Source organism: Accipiter gentilis, chromosome 12 (genome assembly GCF_929443795.1).
Source record: "Accipiter gentilis chromosome 12, bAccGen1.1, whole genome shotgun sequence".
NCBI lineage: Eukaryota > Metazoa > Chordata > Aves > Accipitriformes > Accipitridae > Astur > Astur gentilis.
In genome coordinates, this window is record NC_064891.1 from 25530902 (window position 1) to 25551584 (window position 20683).

Genomic DNA, 20683 nt, shown 5'->3' on the forward strand with positions numbered 1-20683 from the left:
AATTTTTGATCCTTCCCACTGGAGAGCATGAGCTCTAGCAAGGCACAGCCCCGACTGTTGGTGCTACTGATAGCACCAGTGAGATACACAGTGTTATCCTTGAACTGGTGCTCCCAGCATCAATCACCCATGCAGCGATCCACAGGAACCAAGTGGCCCCAAACAAGACCTGCCCCTTCCCTGTGTGTGGCCACACAGAGGGCAGGGGAGCAGGCACTCTGCGGGTACATTGCTGTCATCGTAGCTGCTCCCACCCCCTCTCCCCTCATGGGCACAGGGCCGGCAGGGAGTCCCTTCTCGAGTGTGCTGAGGGTGGCACGTCTCCCTGCGAGGCACGATGCCGCTCCCACTGTGCCGTTTGATCTGGCATGCTGCTGAGCACGCCTGTTTTAGCAGCTTCTCAGACAGAAAAGGCAACCTGCAATTGCATAAACAGTGATTAACTTTGGGCACCACTGGCGGCACGGCTCCAGCGTGTCAAAGCCCAGGCTGGCTTGCGTGCAGGGGACAGTGGTGGGAATGGCGGCGGCACAGCCAGGGTGTTGTGGTGCTGCTGGGAGGGCGGTGGGACCGGCAAGCGTGCTGGCAGTGTGCCGGAGGGCGTGATGGGGATTTCTCACTGCAGGAGATGGACGAGCCAAGGTGGGTGATGCTCTATGGGGCTCCCCAGCAACAACAAACTGCTCAGGGAGGCGGGTAGCCCTGGGCAGGAGCCAGTGGGGTTTGGTACCCCAAGGAAGGGACGTGCAGGACCATTTGCCCAAATTGCAGCCCCAGAGGTGATGCCTGGGCCAGGGATGTGCTGGGGGACCAGCCACCCGGCAGCACACTGCTTGTGGCAAAGCAGCTGCCTGAAGTCCTGTGGCAAACAACAAAGTCAGCAGAGCCTTAGGTACAGAAATGCTTTTATTTCTCCATTAGGCTGGAAGTGAAACTGTGATGACAGAGGCTTTTTTCCCACCGTTTATTTACTCGCTTCGCATCAGTGCACGAACAATGCTACCCTATGCCGTGTAGCACGATTGCCGTTACATGGCTGTCTAGCACAGCAAACCCATGTATCGCTGTAACAGCGCTGGATGCAGCCCCCTCAAATTAACAGCAGGATTGCATGAACCAGTGATTTTTGGCTCCTGGGCTGCGAAGCACCATGCAACCCCCAGCAATGTGCAGGGTGCCTCTCACCCAAGCAAGAGCAGCGCTCTCAGCGGGGATGCTGGGGGGGACACAACATGTGGGACCCCCCCCCAACTCCACTGCTGGAGCCCGCCGTGGTGGATACCGGCAGTCCCTCAGAGGCCCCCCTGGCTCCAGTGGCCATGGGGGTGCCCTGGGGCTCCCCACCCCGAGGGCCGCAGCCCCGTCTGTCGGCTGTCGCTGTGGCTGCCCTGCTCCCCCTCAGAGGACTGGCTGCTGTCGGCACTCCCGAGGCTGGTGTAGGAGCCACGGGGGCCGCCCCCCGCCCCACCAAGGGCATAAAAAGCCCGCTCACGGACGTGGAGCTCGTCGGCACGCTTCACCTGGTCCACCTGCCTGCTGTGGCCCAGCGCCGCAAATGCCCCTGGTCCCCTGGACCCTGGTCTCCTGCCATGGTGCCTGGGGAGGTGGCCCCTCCGGGCCCCCAACACCGCCGCCTCATCACCTCGCCCTCGCTCCTGGCCTTTGACCGCTGCCGTGCTGCCCCTGGCTTGCCCTGCCGGCGGAGGGGGACTGCCCCCTGCTTCAGTGGTGCGCGGCCTGCCCCCTGCATCACCGTCACGGCCGTCAGCCCTTATCTGGGCTCCGCTTGACACCCGGCTAACGGCTTTTGTGCGTGGGGACAGCACTTTGTCCATCCTGGGTGTCTTGTCCAGCCCTGCTCCCCCAGGCCGGACCCTCACCCCCACCCTGGGCCATCCCTCCCCATGGGGCTGGGGGGTGGCTGGCCGCACTTCCCCGCTCCCCCCTCTCCCTGCTATGGTGCTCTCACCTGCCGTGCGGCCACCGGCCATCTCCACAGCAGTGGTGCAGTCGCCCTCGCTCACCCCAGGGGAGGCCATGGTGGTGCCCAGGCGGATGCTGGCCCCCTCTGCTGGGACAGCGGCGTTGGCCTCCTCGTCACCCACCTGGTGGGGGGTGGTGACAGCCAGGTGGCCCGGCCTCCTGTCGAACCTCTGCCCCTCACCTTTCGCCTCATCATCACTGCTCCCATGGATGCCAGCCTCCTCGGGGATGGTAGTGACACCATCAGCGACCCTCCAGGGGCTGGGGGCCCCTTGTCCTTCTTCATCACCAACGGTGGTGGCAGCTTCCTCGTCATCTCCTGTGGGATGGCCATCCCCAGGGCTGCTGGTGACACTGTCCGCATGGCTCAGCGTGGCTGTGGTAGTCAATTCTTCAGGCTGCCTGCGAGCAGGGATGCCATCATCATCATCACTGTCGTGTGGAGCAGTGACACCCAGCCTGGGCAGGGGGCTGCTGGTTCCCACAGCGTGCATGCCATCATCCTTGCTTCCTACAGTTGCACCAGCCTGGGTGGTTTCTTGCTCCCCTACATGGATGTTGGCCCTCCCAATGAAGATGTTGACTTTGTCATCCTTGTCTGGAGAGATTTGGGTGAACCTGGTGGCCCTCGCTGTGCTGCCCACCTTCCCGTGGGTGACGGCGACGCTGCCCGAGTCTGGGATGTAAGCGTATTCATCCACACCTTCAGCATCAACTTGAACATCCTCCATCTTCTCAGTTACAGAGGCGAGAGTAGCGCCTCCTGTCCCTGTGCCCCGCATGATCCCCTCCTGCCCTTGGCCAGGGATGGTGGCCTCACCACTGCCCTCATCATCCCCAGCCCCTCTGGTGGCAGGGGCCCTCTCCCTCCCAGCTGTCATGGCCCCCTCCACTGGGACCCCACTGGGGGCACCATCATCCCTGTCCTCACTCCTGACAGTGGAGATGTTCCCTGCCACGGCCTTTCCGGGGCGTCCACCCTGGGGGAGAATGGAAACACCACCATCAACTTCAACCACCAAATCCAGGTCACCGCTGCCCTCTGAGCTGGCCGAGGTGGGACCCACGACACCGACACCCCCACGCGCTCGTGTGCCGGTGCCTGGGCGAGGACTGTGAACATCCCTGCCAGTGCCCGGGGCGCTGCGGTTTTCGGGCTTGAGGCCAGTCCCGTTCTCCATTGTATCAGTGCTCCTGTTGTCACCTTGCTCCGGGGCCACCCGGTCCTCCGTTGGCCCCTGCCCGGCTTTGTCGTCACCCAGCTGGCGGCCGGGGGCAGCACTCTGGCCGTCGGCCTCTTCCTTCTGTGCAGTACACACAAGGGAGAGGTCAGGCCCAGCCCCAGCACCTCCTGGCTGCGTGGGGTGCCGCAGCCAAGCCAGGGTCCTGCTGTGCTACCTGGCCACCTCCTCACCTTTATCTGTGTCTGGTTCCTCCGTGTCGAAAATGAGTAGACATATTTGAAAACGTAGAAGCCGTGCTTGGCATTGCAGCCTTTCAGCAGTATCTGGTGGGGAAGAAAATACCCAAACCCTAGAATTTTCTTATTAAATGTGACAGTAGGAGCGTCCCTTGCTGTGCCTGGCACTGCAGCAGGGTCCCACAAGCACCCGCTGGGGCCTCAGGGTGGGCGGTAGCTCCCACCACCTCATGGCCGACAGCATGGGCAGCGACCTGGGCAGGATGCGTGTGCTCGCCTCCTGGGCTCCAGGGTTTGGTTTTTCCTTGGGGTCATTTTCTGCCTTTGCTTGCTTTCAGGAGCTGTAGGGGTTTTTTTTGCAAGGTAGCTTATGACTTGAATAAACAATCTGGTTGATGGTCCCATCAGACATGAGTGATGGGACTGAAGGTGACCTAAGCACTGGAAGGACAGGAGCTGGCTTCCAATAGGCAAAACCAGGCATTTTCTTCCACATTACTCATCTGAATTTTGCTACTGATGTATTTTACACTGATACACTTTGAAAAAAACCCGTAGCAGCTGGGCCTGGGACTTTTACAACCTTACCTGTGGATATACCAAGCATTTGTGTTCTGGGGCTGGACAGGGGCAGAGGAGCAGCTGGTGGGGGGGAGCCTTTCCCTTCCCTGAGCACATCACACCTTTGCTCTCCCCTGCTCTTTGTAAGGGCTGCTCAGGTGCGAGGGGACCACTGGTCTTTTTCTGCAGCTCACTGGGCCTTCCCTCCAGAAGCGGCTTTTTCTCCCTGCGCCCCCAGTGCAGGGCACCCCACGGGGTCTGGATGGGGCAGGGGGGGACATACCCGGTGCTGTCCCACACAGTTCCCAGCAGCTCTCCCAGGCAGCGGTGGTGGCACCTGCGGGCAGCAAAACACAAGCGAGAGACGAGGTGTCAAATGCTGCTCCAGCATCCAGGCACCTGCCAATGCCCGCTGCCAGCCACCCACCCTGCCCAGTGTGATGGGCACGCCATGATGTCCAGGGAACAGTGGGAAAACTGTGTTGATAAGCCAATAAATTTCCAGGTGCTACCTCGGGTCCTGGCTTAAAGCCAGCAATAGTAGGAAAGGTCAAAACCCCATTTCCAGGGTCTGAAAAGTATTACTTGCATTGCATGCTACTTTTAATAGGACATTGTTTGTTTGCAAATACCCTTTTACTGGATTCTGCTGCAGAGAATTTTCATTCCAGAGCAGTTTTAATACATGGCACCACTGCTCACACCACAATGCTCCAACTTATGGTTGGGATCTGACTGCGATGGGAGCCAGGACCTGGTTAACTGGTGGTGATTCCCGTTGTTTACTGGGCAAGTGAGCAGCAACACCTGTGCCCTCACAGCCAGGTTTCTGTACATGCTTGCAAGCTTTCAGCTTCCCCCAGTTATCCTGTCATCTTTTGGGATGTATTGGCCAGTGCATCCATCAGGGATGGGGGACCTGGAGGTGGGAGCATCCTGTGAGACCCACCAAACCATTTTAGGGCATTCCTTCCATGCCAGAGGGGCAGAGAGCCCCATGGAGGGCAGCCCCCTCAAGTCTTAGCAAAATCAGCCACTGAAGCACCCCAAGCCCAGCTGAAAGGGGCGGAAACATGCCCCAGAGTGTTAAATATTCCTGGGCTATTCCATTGTTTGTGAACAATGTCAAAGGCTGGATTACCGCCCTGGTTATGCAGCAGAGTATTAACCAGCTCTCTTCTGTGCCTCCATCTGAAAAGCTAATCTGGGCTGATTTATTGCCTTTCCCTGTGCTGCCCTGTGACAGATCTGGTTGTGCAAGCTTGTCTTGGGGGCTAAAAGACACTTGGCTGGGGCCCAGCCCTCAGGGAAGACGTAGTTTGCCTCCTCCTTACCCTGCCGGAAAAGCAAGCCTTTGCTGGGAGCAGATTTTCACTCTAGCTGTATATTTAGTATGTTGGGCAGGAGTTATGCAGGACAAAAAATGCTGCTATTATATTTATCTTAGTTTACCCTTTGTTTCAGTTATATCTGACCAAATTTCGTATTAGGAGAGCTGGAATATAATTGGAGGCACTCCTCTGACCCCTGTTACCCACATGGATAAGGCAAGCATCCTCCCTACGCCTCCCTTCTTGTGGCTCTGCTCAGGCTGTTCCCAGGCCAAAAGCTCTGGGCAGATTCCAAATCTGCAGAAATCAAGGGGAAGAGTTACAGTGACCCAGACCAGCCCTTGTACAATGCCCTAACTGCTAAATTAAAGCGACATGATCAGGCACCTCAGTGCTAATCTATGTTTTTCCTGCTGGGTTCACCTCTGTGCCAGCACCTCAAAACCTCCACCAAGCCCCAGAGGTGCTACACACAAGTACAACTCATGTTTTCCTGCTGCTGAAAGCATCCCGGGGCACGCTATGTGGTATACCCCACACTTTCGGTGGCACGCTGGGAAGCTGGGGAGAGCCATACTCACGGGTGTTGAGAGGGCCGTGCTGAGCAGGCACAGGCACAGGCACACAAGGGCTGTTTGCATCTTGGGCAGCTCCTGGGGGCACAAAGCAAAGTGTCACTGGAGTTTGTCTTCCCAGGACTTGCAGTCCCCAACAGTCCCAGTCAGCAGCAACACAAAAACTCCTGCTGTCCCAAAGCCCCCATGGCAGCGGGGTTATCCAGCTCATCTTTCCCCAGCCTCTGAGGTGGCCCTCAGCATCGCTCTGCCTTTCTGCACTCCTCACAGCAAAGGCGATGCTCTTGTCATGTGCATGCAGTGGTGAGGCAAGGACACAGGAACGGCCAGCAGCACCGAGTGGGTGCTCCAGCACCAGGTGTTAAAGCTTCTTAACTCATACCGTCAAAGCAGCTTAGGTGGATATTTGCAATAAATGACCACCAAAACCACTGCAGGCTTAGCCGTACATTCGTAAGTCTGAGTTAAGAAACTTGCGTGCTGCTTTCAATAGCACTGATAAATGGCAGGAGACAATAGCTCTTTTGGCTACTAATTCTCACATCACCCATCCACCCTGGCTTGGGCTCACAGGTCCGGCGGGAGACTATTTTCAGCCATGCAAGTGTTGCTCCGGAAAACATCGGGAGGAAATTCATGCACAAGGATCAGCAATACAAAGCAAGGTAGGCTCAAGAGAGTGCAATGCAGAGATGCACGCAGCTGAGGCTCGGGCTGTCTCCCCGTGCCCACTGCGGCTTGTCCAGAGTGAAAGCAGGAGATGCCTTGCTCAGGGAGGGCAGAGCCAAAGGGCTGGGGAGAGACAGGGGAGGCAAACTAGGTAAGAAGATTACCTTTCGCTGTCGGAGACAGGTCCCAGCAGCAGACCGTGGAGGCTGTGCCCACTTTGCTGAAATTTAAAGTTGGCCCCAGGCACGCAGAGCCAATCAGCTCCTGCCCAGGGACATTTGTCAGGGCTGGCAGTGCCCGCAGATAACCAGGGGGAGTAATTTCCAGCTAAAAATGTGTTTGTGGTGGAAGACAGCTATCAAATGTTCCACCTGGTTGGATAAACAGAAAGCACAGTTTATAAATATCTGTTCTGAAGGCGAAATTGCTCGATGATTAACACAGATCTTAGCATGGCACACATCCAGCCTGGTTATTGATAAGAGGGGATGCAGTGGGTCGTAGCATGCTCACCGTGACTGATATGGGAAAGCTGGCAGGGCTGCAGAAAGGGAAGGCTGATACACTGAGCCCAGCCCAGTTGCAGCCATGACTGCTCCACGGGGCAGCCAAGTTGAGATGGCCAAGTTGAGAGCCACCACCACGCCATAGCCTCCGACACTTGCTTTTTGGGTTTCAACCTCAACCCCCCCTGAGGTAAGACCAGTGCAAGTCCAAAATAGAAGAGTAGTAAAAAAAGAAAAAAAGAAAGATTTTTTTTCTGCACTGCTTGCACAGGTCCCTTTGAGCCCACCTTTGCTGTGGGAAGGTGCTACGAGGATGTGCACAACATACGTATGTACTCTCCTCCTGACCCCTCTAGCTTTGGTGGTATTGCTGGTCGCCTACGTGAATGCCAAGGGAGGTTCCCCCTGCTGTGGCCAGCCTGGCTCAGCTGCTCACTGTGGTGGTGGGTGACAAGACCTCCCATCCCACCTGCCGCCCTGCCCCGACCCAAACCCTGAGAGCAAGCATGACCTCTGCATTAACGCCAGAAATGCTCAAACCGTCAGCATCCAGCCTCAGGCAGGAGCAACTCTCAGAGCCAGGAGGAAACTTGACCTCTCCCACCAGCCAGGGAGCCATGGTTGGATGCTGCCCCACAGGTACTGGAGCAGCCAGCCGGTGCCTCTTGGCTCAGGGAGGCAGAGTTTTGGCCAGATGCCTGGGGGGGCTGACGCACATGGGACCAGGCTGGGTGCCCCATGGGAGTGGGACCCAGCCCCTGGCAGCACCAGGGCCCTTTGTCCGTGCTGCTTCCCTGACGTCTTTGGGCACCCCCTGGGGATGTGGATGATGAGGCTCTCGTGTGTCCCCCACCAGCTGCGAGCATGTGCGGGGCACCCCAGTGCCACTTTAGGGATTTGGCCCCATGGGTGCCCACATTGCAGGCAGCAACCCCTGCCACCCCAGCAGCTGCAGCCCAGCTTTGGCACACAGAGGCGGTTTTGTACAGTGGCCAGCAGCTTGCTGCTGCAAGAATAGAAACCTATACTGGGAGCTGAACACAGGTTTCCTTTCCAGCAGTGCAAGGGCAGTGCGGTACCTACCGTAAGCCATGCATGAGGGCCATTGCTTTTCCTAAATGGCAGCAACTGCCTGGAACCCAACAAGATTTTGTCCTTCCCGGTCTGTGGTGCTGATCCCCAGTTGGCCAGGGCCACAGTCATGTGGGAAGGTGACTTCGGGCAGGGATCCTGGGGACCACAAGCCAAGCATCCTCATCCCTTATGCAGGAGGTGAGTGGATGCACTGCTGTCACTGTGACAGCCCTACCTTACGCTGGGGATGAGGCTGTGTGGCAGGGAGAGTCGTGGACCATTTTGGGCTGCAGCACCAGTGTCTGAAACACATCCAAGGTGCCCAGCATCGGTGGGAGCCACATGCCTGGTGCAGGGATGCAGAAGAAAAGTTGTCATTACAGCAGTGTGCATCTACAGCTAGTGATGCACGGAAAGAGAAATTAATGTCTTTACTAATATTGCCTGGTGTGTGGTCAGGCCATGAGAGACATACTACTGAGAAGTGGAAGACATGGTAATGTTATCATCACCCACATATTGCAAATTCACATCAACTCTACAGCAGTAATCCCACAGCAGTGACCCTAAAAATGCCCTTCCATTTTTCGGAGAGGACTCTACAGAGGCATTCCTAGTTAGCCTTTCTGTTCTTCCCCCCTTTTATGTGCATCTGAGCTAGAACAAAGAGATTTTACCCTGAGCAGCATGAGCACCCGTAGCCCCTCAGCCCACCAATTGCCATGCCACCCCACTGACCCCAGCAAATTTGGCAGCAAACCCTTCGTCACCAATGAGCTCAGTTCAGTTGCTTTATTTCATTTCGCGTTGTGAGATACAAAAAAAAGCCTGGGACAGAGCCGGTGCACACCGCAAGCCTCCTGGTGTCCCCTCTGGCATGCAGCAGCTGCAGTGAGCCTTTGGATACATGTTCCTGAGTGGGATGGGGCAGGAGGGGGGCAGCACTGGGGCTGCCCCCCTGCCCACTCACTGGCTGTAGTAATAATCCTGGCCATACACGTCATAGCCGTGCCCCTTGTAGTAGCCATATTCATCCTCATAGGCCCGGTAGCTGTCCCCACGGGTGTACTCATCCTGATCCCTGTAGCTGCCATCGGTGGTGCCCTCCTCCCCCCGTCTGTGGTCCGCAGCCGTCACCTCATACTCCCACTGCTCCCCAACTGTGGTGGCATCTGTGGGTCCCCCATCTCCCATGGTTGTTGCCTGGGACAGCCCGTCTTCACCGGTGGTGCTGGTGGTGGTGGTCACTTCAGTTTCCTCCTCCTCCTCTTCCTCTTCCTCTTCTTCTTCTTCTTCCTCCTCTTCTTCCTCCTCCTCCTCAGCTGTGCCAGTGCTCTCCTCAGCCACCGCGGTGCCATTGCCGTGAGGTCCATCTGCCTTCTCAGTGGTGTTGGTGCTTGTGCCATTGATGCCATTCTCATTCTCGGCCACCTCTTCCTCCTCCTCCTCCTCCTCCTCATTCTCATCGCTGTCTTCATTTTCAGAGTCACCCCCCTTGCCGGCAGTGCTGCTCCTGCCCCCCTTCAGGGGTCCTTGGCAGCTCTTGCCCTGGCGGGGGGAAAATAACATGACATTAGTTGGGTGTCAGGAGGTTGTAGCTTTTCAGTGCCACGTGGTGTGGGGCAGGCATGGGCACAGCTGAGCGTCCCCCCCATGCCTTGCATGGCAAGGCTGCCTTTTTGGGGTGCCCCTTCTGACCCGCCTGTCGGGTTAATGCCCAGAGCTCGGCCCAGCTGTGGGCATATTGCGCAGCAGACCCCCCAGGCAGAAACAGGGTGCAGGGCACCCCATGGGTGCAAGTGGGCATGCAGTGAACATACCGCCCCCCCCCCCCCTGGCTGCACCCCTCCAGCTCCCCAAACCACACCTGCTGGGGAGAAATGATGTCTCCTCCCAGCCTGCCCTGGCTGTCCCCAGGGGCTGCTCCAGCGGGGTGGCCAGCTGCCTCTATGCCAGCATGGGATGGCTCCTGCTGGGATAGGGAGAGGACAGGGCAGGTGGTCAGCAGCAGGAGTGGACCGCAACCCTCCCAGCAGTGAGGGGGACACACAGCATCCCCACACAGTGTTTGGGTGCTGCTCTGAGTTTCCTGCTTTCCCACGGGTCTCGCCCCAGGCTGAAATTGAGAAGATGCAGCAGGGCAGCCCAAGCCTTGCAATTAAGTTGTGGTGGCTGGAGTCGGGTGTTCCCATTCTGGCTACACATTTTGCTTTACAAAGCATCTAAAGGTTTGCTTTTGAAGTTACGTCTCCCAGTTTCCAATAAACAAAGCAAGCCACAGGCACACTACATGCAGACACACTACACACCAGGTGTAGATAGTTGGCAAGAGCGTGACAGCTCAAAGCCAGGCATGAGCCCAAACCCTACCAGCAACAAGCCATCAGCACCACTCAGCCCCAGAGACCACGCAGCAGAGTGGGTCTCTTAGCAGGGTGCAGAGCAGTCCCTGCCGCTAAAAAAAAAGCAACGAATAACCCAAACGCAATCAGAGCCTGGAGCAACCACTGAGGAGCTGGTGGGGCAGCTCACCCTGTCCCCAGCCTGGGAGGAGGAGCACCTTGTCACTGGCAAAGGAACCCAGTCGTGGCAGGGAGATGCGGGGTCACTGCCATCCCTGCCGTGGGCAATCCCTGCTGCTTGTGCGCCAAGACCAACGATGCTCACCCTGGCGTTTTGGGCCAGCTCAGACACTTAAAGTATGGGTGCATCTGATGCCAGAGAAAACCCAGGCTGTTTTCGTCTCCACTGGAGGAGCCACCAAATTGCATGGTGTAGCCGGCTGTGCCAATGGAAGCGATGCCCCCGCATCTAGCAGCCGATATAACAGTGCTCTTTACATACCTATAACTGACCTTGGGGCCTTTCATCACGATTTATCTTGCTGACCAACCCCTGTCAGTGAAGGCATGCAGCATCCCTGCCCAGGAATGGCCACTGCTCTGGTGCTCTTGAAGCAAAAGGGGCAGCCCCAAAGAGCAGCTGCATTCCTGCATGTCACTTAATTTCTTCCTTGGGAATGAAATTCCTCCTTTGGCTGTCTCATCCCACTACTCAAAGTTATCCCTAGTGATTGCAGTGGTAGGGGAGAACAACAGGCAGAAAGCAGCAAATTGCAGGGAAGTGCCAGGGCTGGCAGAGGCACCTGGGGGACAAGGCCACCTTGTGCTGCATCCCAGCCCCAGGCGGGCCTCCAAAGAGGGTTTTAGGACCAGATGCCCAGGCTTACACTCCTGTTAAAAAGACCCCTGAGATTAGCATTTGAATCATTAAATTAAAAAAAAAAAATAATAAAGATGTGATCAGACCTGACACATAGGTTTCCAAGCATGCCAGATCCCTGTCTCAAAGCACCTGTGTGCCTGAGAGCACTGGATTATTTTTGAGCATTTGCAGCCCGGTGAGGCACAAGAGATCTTTGTAATCCCTGGCATTTAATTTTGGACCCGGATGACTCTTGCAAAATGCAGCAGTGCCTGAGCTCCTGTTGACCCAGCAGACAGGAGCAGCATTACCAGCTGGGCTGGTACAAACATGCAATTCCCAGTATAGTGACAGTTTGTGTCCCTCCACACGCACGCGTGCAGAGCATAACCGTATTTGCCATAGCAATTTTATCAGCACTCTGGAGGGAATGCACCCTCAAAGGGGAAGGTAAGAGGAGGCCCTAACAGTGCCTTTTGCCTTGCATGTGAGCATCCCTGCTTCTGCCCTTTGGACTGTCCTGCTCCTTTCTGAGCCACCTGAAAATGGAAACCCAGGAAGTTTGTCTCAGGGTTGTTTGGTGCATTCCCTGCCCATCCTCTTTAAAAAAAGAAGAAAAAGGAAAAAAAGATACAAAAAATAATAAAATAAAGCCCAGAGTAGAAAATCCAGTCACATCCAGAGTGCAAGGCTGTGGGCGGTCAGCGGCCACAAATGCTGATGAGCAGACACTACAAACCCAAAGAAAGTTCCCAAATTCCCATATTTGTTTTGCAGGCTGCTGGTTTGCCATACTCACCCCCCCTTCCTCCTCCTCCTCTGAGCCGTCCCCCTCTTCTTCTGATGAGTCAGTGCCCTAAGGAGAGGGAAAACCGAGCTGTAGCAGGGGTGGTGGGTCTCCATCGGTGTCATGAGCACAACGGTCTTAGCCCAGCCCTACGGGCCAGTGGCAGATGGGGCACAGAACATGCCTCTGTCTCATTTGGGCTGATATCTGCATTTGGTGGGCAGTGAAGCATCAGCAACCCTTCTGAAGCACCCACCTGGTACCGTTGCTGCAGGGGATGCACGTAGACATATCTGTGCAGGTAATACCGGTGCCTGTTCTTGAACACCTACCAGGAGAAGAAGGGGGTAAATCCCACCAGCCTGTGGGCTTGGGTACAGGAGTGACTGAAACATCCTCGTCCTCAAGGCCAGCACTGGGTGGGGCTGGGCACGCAGGGTGGGGGGAGACCCTACCGCGTTTTCGTCCGAGTCATCCGACTTGGCTCGCCACAGCCAGTTCTTGACCTGGGGGAAAGGCTGAGTTGGCACGCACCCCACACCAGCCCCAGCGAGGCTGGGGGGTCCCCCCACTGCCCGGAACTCACCGAGAAGGCACACGCCATACCCACCAGGCAGGCGAAGACCAGGGCAGTCCTCATGGCTGCTTTCTCTAGGAACAGTGAAACACAGTGAAGCCTTGCTCTTCAGCCAGAAAGCACCGTCACTTCCCCGAATCTTACAGGTGTTTGTGTCCACATGGGTGAGCAGGGAGAAGAAAGGCTGACCTCCAGTCTCCTCTCAGTGGGGTCACCCAACCCCTCCAGAGACCCAAGTCCTTCTTTTTTTTTTGACAGATCTGCCTCAATTTCCATGACTACATTTTGGGTTTGCAAGAAGCCACAAAATACCAGAAGAGGAAGTTTCACCCGTTAGTGGACACATTGCTTTCCCTGAGCAGGACTACTTGCCCCTACTTCCCCATCAGCAGCAAGTGAGTGGGGACACCTCCCGTTGGAGATGCAACAGTGGCCGCCCTCCCAGAGCCCTGCAACCTGCTCTGGCTCTTCCCCAGGGAGCAACACCCCTGGGAATTACACCACAGAGAGTTTAACCTCATTGAGGAAAAATAAATAAGCAAACAAATAAATGAATATAACCAGCTTCTACAGTCTGCCATTGACAAAAATAGCAGCAAGTAATGCAAGGAGACCTCCATAGGCATATCCAGGGGGGAGGCTTGGCTCTGGGCATGTCCAAGATGCACCCCCTAAGCACCAAAACTTGGCTTGCCTTCCTCCATCCCAGCCCCAGCAAGGAGCATGCCCGACCCTTCCTGCAGCGTCCCAGCTTCCCCCCAGGGAGGGATGCTCCTGGCATGCCCCCAGGCTCAGTCAAGCCTACTAATCTTCCTTCTTCCTACCCTTGTTCCAGCTAAACCCACCATCAGCTGTGCTGAGGTTTGGGGGGAGTTATTATATTTATTTGCACTTGAAGTTTCTCCATCTTTGTTTAACTCGGGCTAGAAAACAACTGGCTACAAGCTAGCTTCCCTGGCCATGCAGCAAAGCTCTGGATGCTCATCCCCTCCATCTGAATGCTTCATGAAGCCACAGACGCAGGAAAGGGCTAAAAGCAGCATCCAGCCCTGCCAGCAAGCTGAGCCCCCCATTCCCCTGCAAAAAGCAGATGGCAATGCACAACCTGGCTGGGAAAAGCAGCAGCAAGCTTACCCTGCCACAGCACCGATGGCTACCCGTGGAGTCAGCCGGCACAGATTTCCTCCTGCCGCTGCCCTGCTGGGATATAAGGTCTATTTTTGCCCCCTCCCAAGCCAGTCACCGCCCTGCCCAGAGTGACGCCAGCCCGACAGCGTGTGCCAGAAAACCCCCAAACTTCAACGCCGGCAGATTTGGTGCACAAACATAGCACCCCGCGCCGCTGCCAAACCCGGGGAGGTTTGCACCACGCCACTTAATTGAGGGTCTGGCCTCAGAGGAACGGCCGGGAGGCCAGAGGGTATAATAACACTCCGGGTTTAAATTAAAATAAATATTGGGAAATCTTTTCTCGGGGGGTGTCTACCTCCCTTTTGGGGAAATTCTGTCACTGTTTTTTCAAGAAGACAAAAAAGACCAACCTCAAAGGCCCAGCTCCACAGTCACTTGGGCATAGCCATTAGACAAAAAAAGGCTAAATCCAAACAAATCCCTCTACAGGCTGCCTGCAGAGGTGAAACGGGCCTTGGGAAGGGCAGGGAAAGAAAAGGAGACTCGGATACAGGTGTCACCAATCCTTTGAGAGCCATTTCTGCCACATCAATGCTACAAAATGCACGTCTGCTTTGTTTCTCGTGCCCCCTGAACCACACAGACCCACACAGGGGCCGGGCCGGCCCCTTACTCTCCAAAATCAGGTATTGCCCAGGTGAAATCTGGCAGCTCTGTACACAACCCCAGCAAAGCAGAATAATTGCCTGGGGCAAAAAAAGGCAAAAACCCCACCCTCACAGTCATCCAAAGCTCAGCAGGGACCTTGGTGGCAGGATACAGCCAGTGGTCGGAGCCCACCTCTCTTGTCCTGCACCTGACAGCAGGGGATGGGGGCACACGGGTGCTGCAGCTGCCCCCCTACATGCGCCTCTGCAGGGACATCCTTTCTCCTTTCCCTATATTTATCATTTCCCACTGGGATTTCAGCTGCCCAGCTCCTCAGTGCACCTCTGCTCCCTCTTTCCCAGATTTTTCTTACACTCATCAGCAAAGGCCCCTTGCCACTCCTGCACGCGCCTGGGCTGCAGCAGCTCAGGGGACTGATTCTTCGCCGAATGAAGCTTTAGTTTGCACAGGGGTGAAGAGAATTGCAAATCCCACCCAATGCAATCAGCTCTACAACCCTCAAAGAGGGAACAGCAGGGCTGGAAAATGCCTGCCTTCAAGCAGGTTGATGATACATAGGTTAGCCAGTGATAAAACTATGGTTATTTAGGGCAGAAAAATCCGCTTTGCAGTGAAAGACCTGAACGCTCATGTTTCTGCTCAAAACTGGGGGCTGTGCTTGTCGAAAGCCTCACCCACATCCAGGGAAGCCCAGTTTGAGCCTGAATTTGTATGGGAAGCAAAGGATTTCCAGTTAACCAAATTCCCAGGTTAGGACCAGAAAGACAAAGCTGGTTTTTGTTGTTGTTATTTTGTCTTCTTGCTCATCACCACATCAACAGGTACTTTGTGGGGAGTTGCTAACTGCTGATGAAACGCCATGCACATTGCATGCTTTCGAGGAGGGAGAGGTCCCTTGCAGCCCCCCAGGGGTCCAGCAGCCTTGGCAGCAATCTGGGCCGCGTCCCCGCCATGCAAACCCTGGGGCTGCACTGCGCAGCTGTGCCTGCCCCATGGGCTTCAAAGCCCGTTGTGTCACCGTGAGGAGCCATAATTACAAGGGAGGCCTGGAGCTGGCCGTGGCTTTCAGCTGGCGCCCCAGGCCAGGAAAACCCACACACACAAAAAAAAGAGAAAAGGGAAAAAAAAAAAAAAAAAAAAAAAAAAAAGGAAGCCATGCAGTTTTCCAATGCCAACACAGCAGCCTCCGGTAAAGAGAGACACCAGCATCGTGAGGGACCCGGCACCCCCCCCAGCCCCGTGGGGCTGGGGTGGCTGGAGGTGCTGCCCTGCTGGGGGGTGATACAGGGGACACAGGACAGAGATAGCCCTGCTTCCCACTGCCCCACACCATCACGGGCTGCCCTGCACAGGAGAGCAGTGAGCATGTGCCTAGCTTTGAGCTTAAATTTCATCAGGGCTGAGGAACAGAGAGTGCTGGTGGGAGGCAATTTTTAATGTAATTAAAGGGCTGCTGCTCCAGGCTGCTTAAAAAAAGAAAACTGACTATAAAAGCGCATATTTCACCCAAGATCCCTAAAAAGCACCAGGATAATTAACATGTGCTGAAGTGACTCGCGGAGCCGGCACCTATGTTTAGCTCCTGGGCCTGAGACCGGGTGCTGCCTGGGCAGGCCACCAGCAGCGGCAACCTCCCACCACCATGCAGGGACACCAGCAGGGAAGTCGGCCAAACGCATCCAAAATGTTTTCATTTAAAAAAAAAAATAAAAAATTTAAAAGCATCACATCTCAGGGTTGGAGCACTGAGCTCTTAATGCTTTTGCAAGAACTCTGGCTCTCCAAGGCAGCAGGGCTTGGAGAGCTCACCCATTTGCCCAAAGCAGCGTTTGGTATCTGTTATTAAAAGTGATCCCAGGATCTGACAGCTTCATGAAAATAATCTCACCTTTGTAGATAAACAGTTGGAAACAAAACACGGAACAGCTCGCCTGCCTCCAGGGGATGTGCCAACAGGTGACAGCAGCAAAACCGCATTTTTCAGGAGCATGTTGAGGCGACGAGGCAGACATGCAGCATGAAGTCCAGATGTGCAAATGCAATGGTTTCCCTTCTGCACTCCCATCAGTTTTTTAACTTGTACAAGTATGCTGCTGTGTTCCTCATTACATGCTTTGGTGAGTAAGCTGGGGGTTTCGCAGGCAGCCCGCTCCCCAAGCCCTGCATGGGCGCATCGCTGACCTTGCACAGCAGATAGTGATGAACCCCCCCAGGCAGCTGCTGCTGCTGCACTCAAGCCCTGCCGTCGGTCCCATGACCCGCTGATGGGGTTTGCACCAACCGCTGGCACCAGCTTTGCACCGCAACTGGGTGGGCTTCCACCCAGCATGGCCCAGCAGGGGCACTGCATATGGTTTTGATGTAACTGCCCGAGCCCGTGAAGACCTCATGGTCAGAGCGTCCCTGTCTGGTGCAGGCTGACACGGCTCCTGTGTCCAAATTTAATTATTATTTTGCAGGGTGGTAAACGAGCAGAGCAGCGTGCTCCGGTCCTGCCCGGGTCCACCGCAGGGCCGAGGCTGTGGTCGGGGCTACACTGTCCTATTTCCACGCCCTGGAACTATTCTTGAACGAAACCTCAGGGCCAAAAATAAGTAAAGAAAACAAAACCAGAAGGACATTTTGAGCATGGTGGGGAGAGGCCAAGGTGCTGCTGCAGGCAGGGAAAGGGGCACCCCTGCCATGCAGCACAGTGGCCAGGGCACCTTCAAAATGGCAGGGGGGAGGCACCAGAGGCAGAGCTTGGCCCGGCTCCCACATCTCCCTGCATGCTGTCAGGGACAGGAGTGTGTGTGCCATGGCCACGAACTGGGGAGCAAAGTGATGAGCAAGGAGAGGGTGTACCACCAACAGCATAAGAATAAAGGATCCATCCCCAATCCCCCTTACCTCTCACAGCACAAACCCAAATGCAAACCAACATCAGCTGGACATGCAGCTTGCTATTATTTTGCAAGCAGTCAATTTTAGAATAAAAGCGGGAGGGGAGAACACCTAAAATGCACCACATACCAACCTCAGTTATCAGTACACAACCTTTGTATATTGGTCCTCTCTAACTAAACGTTTCATATGATTTTCCTTTTTCTCTGAGGCAGGAAACCAGATAAAGGAAATTAATGCTATTTACATACCTGGCAAAACACAGGCCACGAGTAGCTCTGTTATGCCAGCACTTTGAGGCAGCCTGTACTCTGGGGAGCAGAAACCCAGCAAATCACTGAGGCAAGGTCACAGCATTATCACAAAACCCAGCACTCGCCGCCGCCACCCAGATCCTCACATGTTTGAGCAATATCTGTATATCAAATTTCCTCTGGTTTTTTTGCTTGTTTTATTTTTTTTTCAGGAGGAAGGAACTGTGCACCAAATAGAATAAGTTACCAGGACTGGTCCCACCACCAGTCTGCTGCCTCCATCCACATGTGAGAGCCCTCAAACACAGCCACATGACAGAAACAGGAGGAAAAAAAACAAATAAACCCCCCCAAAGGCTCCATGTTTGGGAGGAGAGCAGGCAGACACCCTGGGTTCACTGCAGAGGCATCCACTAACAACCTGCATGCTCAGCTCAGGTATTGAGCTCTCTGCGAAAGTCAAATCAGTGTCCCCGGACAGTCAGACGTCTGGATGGCGTGGAGGAGTGCTGCTCCCAGCACTACGCTGGCGATGACTGCCTACCTCCTGGCCACTGCACACACTGCTTGAACCTGCAGAAAAAACCACGTTTGGGCTTAAAAATTTGCCATACGCAACAGAGGCAGATGGCGCTGTGTGTCAGCAAGGGATTGCTGCACTTGTACTGGGTTTTTTATTTTGAACATAGATGAGTTGCACAACACTTGTGTATGTATCCATATATACACAGACAAGTACATGTCTGTTGCAATAAATACCTTAACACTCAGGCACTCATTTTATTTTCCAAAAAGAAGGCTTTGAAAGTTTTCACACTATAATGAACATACTTTTTCCTCTAGGTGAAACAGCATTAGGCCTGGGACAGCAGAGGGCAGGTGCTGCCTCAGCTCCCCAGTTGCAGGTTCAGCTCCTGTTTTCAGAAACTTCATGCGTTCTGCTAACACAAAACACCAGCTCTTTGCAGCTTTGTATTTCAGTGTGTGAAAACAGAAAAAACTGAACTACAAACCACTTGCTCACTCTGCAGCTTTAAGGTCTCTGTAGCAAGTTTGGGGGCACAATACAGGTGGATGCTAATGCTTGCACTTCAGATGTCAACCTGTATGCTTGACTCTTTGGGACAGTGCTGGGGAGGACAACAAAACTCCCAGGACATGACTGGGCTGGGGGCGGGGGGTGTAGTTATTTCCCATTGAAGTGCGTGGCAGTAAAGAGAGCTGGAAGAAAAATTTCCTTAGAGCATTCAAAAAAGGTTTGTAATATTTGGGGGTTTCACTGAGGTCAGATGCTGTTTTCCCATGGTTGAGACATTTCTTCTGTTCACATTGATGGCGGCAGCAATTCTGTCAGAGGTTTTTCTGATGGAAATTCTGACGGAATTTCCTTCCCATTGAAAAGGGCAGAGAAACACAATCAAATTCTCCTGGCCTCACCACGTGCCTGGCAAGGAGCAGTTCCTGTCACAGAAATCCATCACAAGGGGCGCAGAAGAGACAATCCCATCAGACTGTTTCTTCCAGAGTTATTCCCATTTTGCTAAAGACAATCAGGGGCCAAGGAGAAGCCCTGCAGCCAGCTATGGTGCTCAGCCCAACATGGGAAGCTCAAGGCACTTGGCTCTGCTGCAAAAAATGCCACTGCTGGATGGAGAGGTACTCTGAGGGTCATGAGGGTCTCTCTGTTTCTCCCACCAAAGCCAGGAAATAAGGGGATTGAATAAATGCAGCCTGCGTGCTGTGGCCGCCCCAAGTCCAGCAGCTGTAGCTGGGCTCGGCGCTGCTCCCTCCCACTGCTTTGGCCGCACAGGCTACTTATTAAAAATAGATTTTTTTCTTCTTGGAAAGGACAAAAATATAAACAAGAAACTTTTCTTTTAAGATGATGCAGACTCGTGTTTCCACAAACCTGAATGCAAGCAAAAAAATCTGCTTTAAACCCCAGTGCTGATTCCTGGGTAAATCACCACATTCGGCTCTAGAGGCCACCCCCAACGCACAAAAAATGCCATGTGGGTGGATAAGAAAAATGTATACATTGACGTGGCCATTTTTTATCCTTGCCTAACCCACTGGGCAAGCTGACCCTTACAACTTCATTGCACAATCAGCCCAAAACAGGATGCAGGAACACCTCCAGCGATGGCAGAGCCTGCAGTCAGCCTTCCCAGCTGCTTTTCTTGCCTGCCCTACAGCAGAGAATGGGAGTACTCCCCTCAGATGCTCACTGTGCAAAGACACACGCTGCAAAACCCAAACACACAGGCTGCTGCTAGAAAATGTCTTAAAACCCTCAACGTGAGCATCTCTTGCCCACACTATCTCTGGCCATCCAAAAACCTCACCCTCTGAAGTGCTGCCTGCCACCAAGCCCCTCCAGATGGCAAGCGGGATCCCCTGCTCGCACACGGATGAACAGCATTTGATGGGGACAGCCCGGTACCACCAGTGGCCCCAAAAACCTGTCCATCCTAGCAGACGCGTGCTGCCAGGTGCTGGGCACGTCCCCGCGCAGGGCCAACACAAGCGGCTCCCTCCCTGCAGCCAGGCGGGAGGTTTCCCCAGCCAAGGGCTGATTTTGCCCCCCCACCATGGTGCCTGGCAGGGACAGTCCTGCGGGAAGCTGTCCTGGCAGGACCAGCAGGCAGCAGCCAGCTCTGGCACTGGCTCCCTGGCCTTTGGGGAGCAGCCAGCCAGCGGGAGGCAAATTTCAGGCATCGCTGGACTGGTGGGGACGTGCGTGCAACCGCAGCACATCCCTGGGAAGGCATGCGAAGGGGACCCACGTGCAGTGGGAGTGCAGCCAGCTACCCGTCCAGCACAGGGTGCAGCAGGGTGCCACATGCCCTGTTTACAAGGAACACACCCCTGCCGCTCAAACTAAAGCCAAATCAACCCGGTTTTTCTCTCTGTGCACGAAACAGGGAGGACAAGTGCTCATTGTCCCCTTTGGGGAGCGGGTAAAGGCAAGCAGCCCCCTCCCCAGCTGTGCTGTGCTGCCGCTCACCCCAGTGCCACTTGCACAAGGATGAAGGTGGACAGAGGGTCACGCACAAACT

The 20683-nt window shown here is 54.9% G+C and overlaps 2 protein-coding genes across 4 annotated transcripts; both read right to left on the reverse strand.

Annotated features, from left to right (window-relative positions):
* Positions 1-900: 900 nt before the first annotated feature.
* On the reverse strand, positions 901-6761 carry MEPE (matrix extracellular phosphoglycoprotein). Its single transcript, XM_049814845.1, has 5 exons — positions 6704-6761; positions 5877-5948; positions 4248-4301; positions 3398-3490; positions 901-3287 (listed from the first exon to the last, which is right to left on the reverse strand). Exons 2-5 carry the CDS (start codon positions 5934-5936, stop codon positions 1293-1295), a joined length of 2202 nt encoding a protein of 733 aa, XP_049670802.1. The 5' UTR covers positions 5937-5948; positions 6704-6761; the 3' UTR covers positions 901-1292.
* Positions 6762-8915: 2154 nt separating this feature from the next.
* On the reverse strand, positions 8916-13877 carry IBSP (integrin binding sialoprotein). 3 transcript variants are annotated; one of them, XM_049814851.1, is made up of 7 exons: positions 13822-13877; positions 12697-12761; positions 12566-12616; positions 12367-12438; positions 12123-12179; positions 9987-10088; positions 8916-9667 (listed from the first exon to the last, which is right to left on the reverse strand). In XM_049814851.1, the coding sequence occupies exons 2-7, from the start codon at positions 12748-12750 to the stop codon at positions 9086-9088; spliced, it is 918 nt and encodes a 305-aa protein (XP_049670808.1). In that variant the 5' UTR covers positions 12751-12761; positions 13822-13877; the 3' UTR covers positions 8916-9085. The 3 variants fall into 3 exon arrangements, with proteins under 3 accessions (XP_049670808.1, XP_049670807.1, XP_049670809.1); XM_049814850.1 differs by having other exon boundaries at positions 9987-10091; XM_049814852.1 differs by lacking the exon at positions 9987-10088.
* Positions 13878-20683: the final 6806 nt, after the last annotated feature.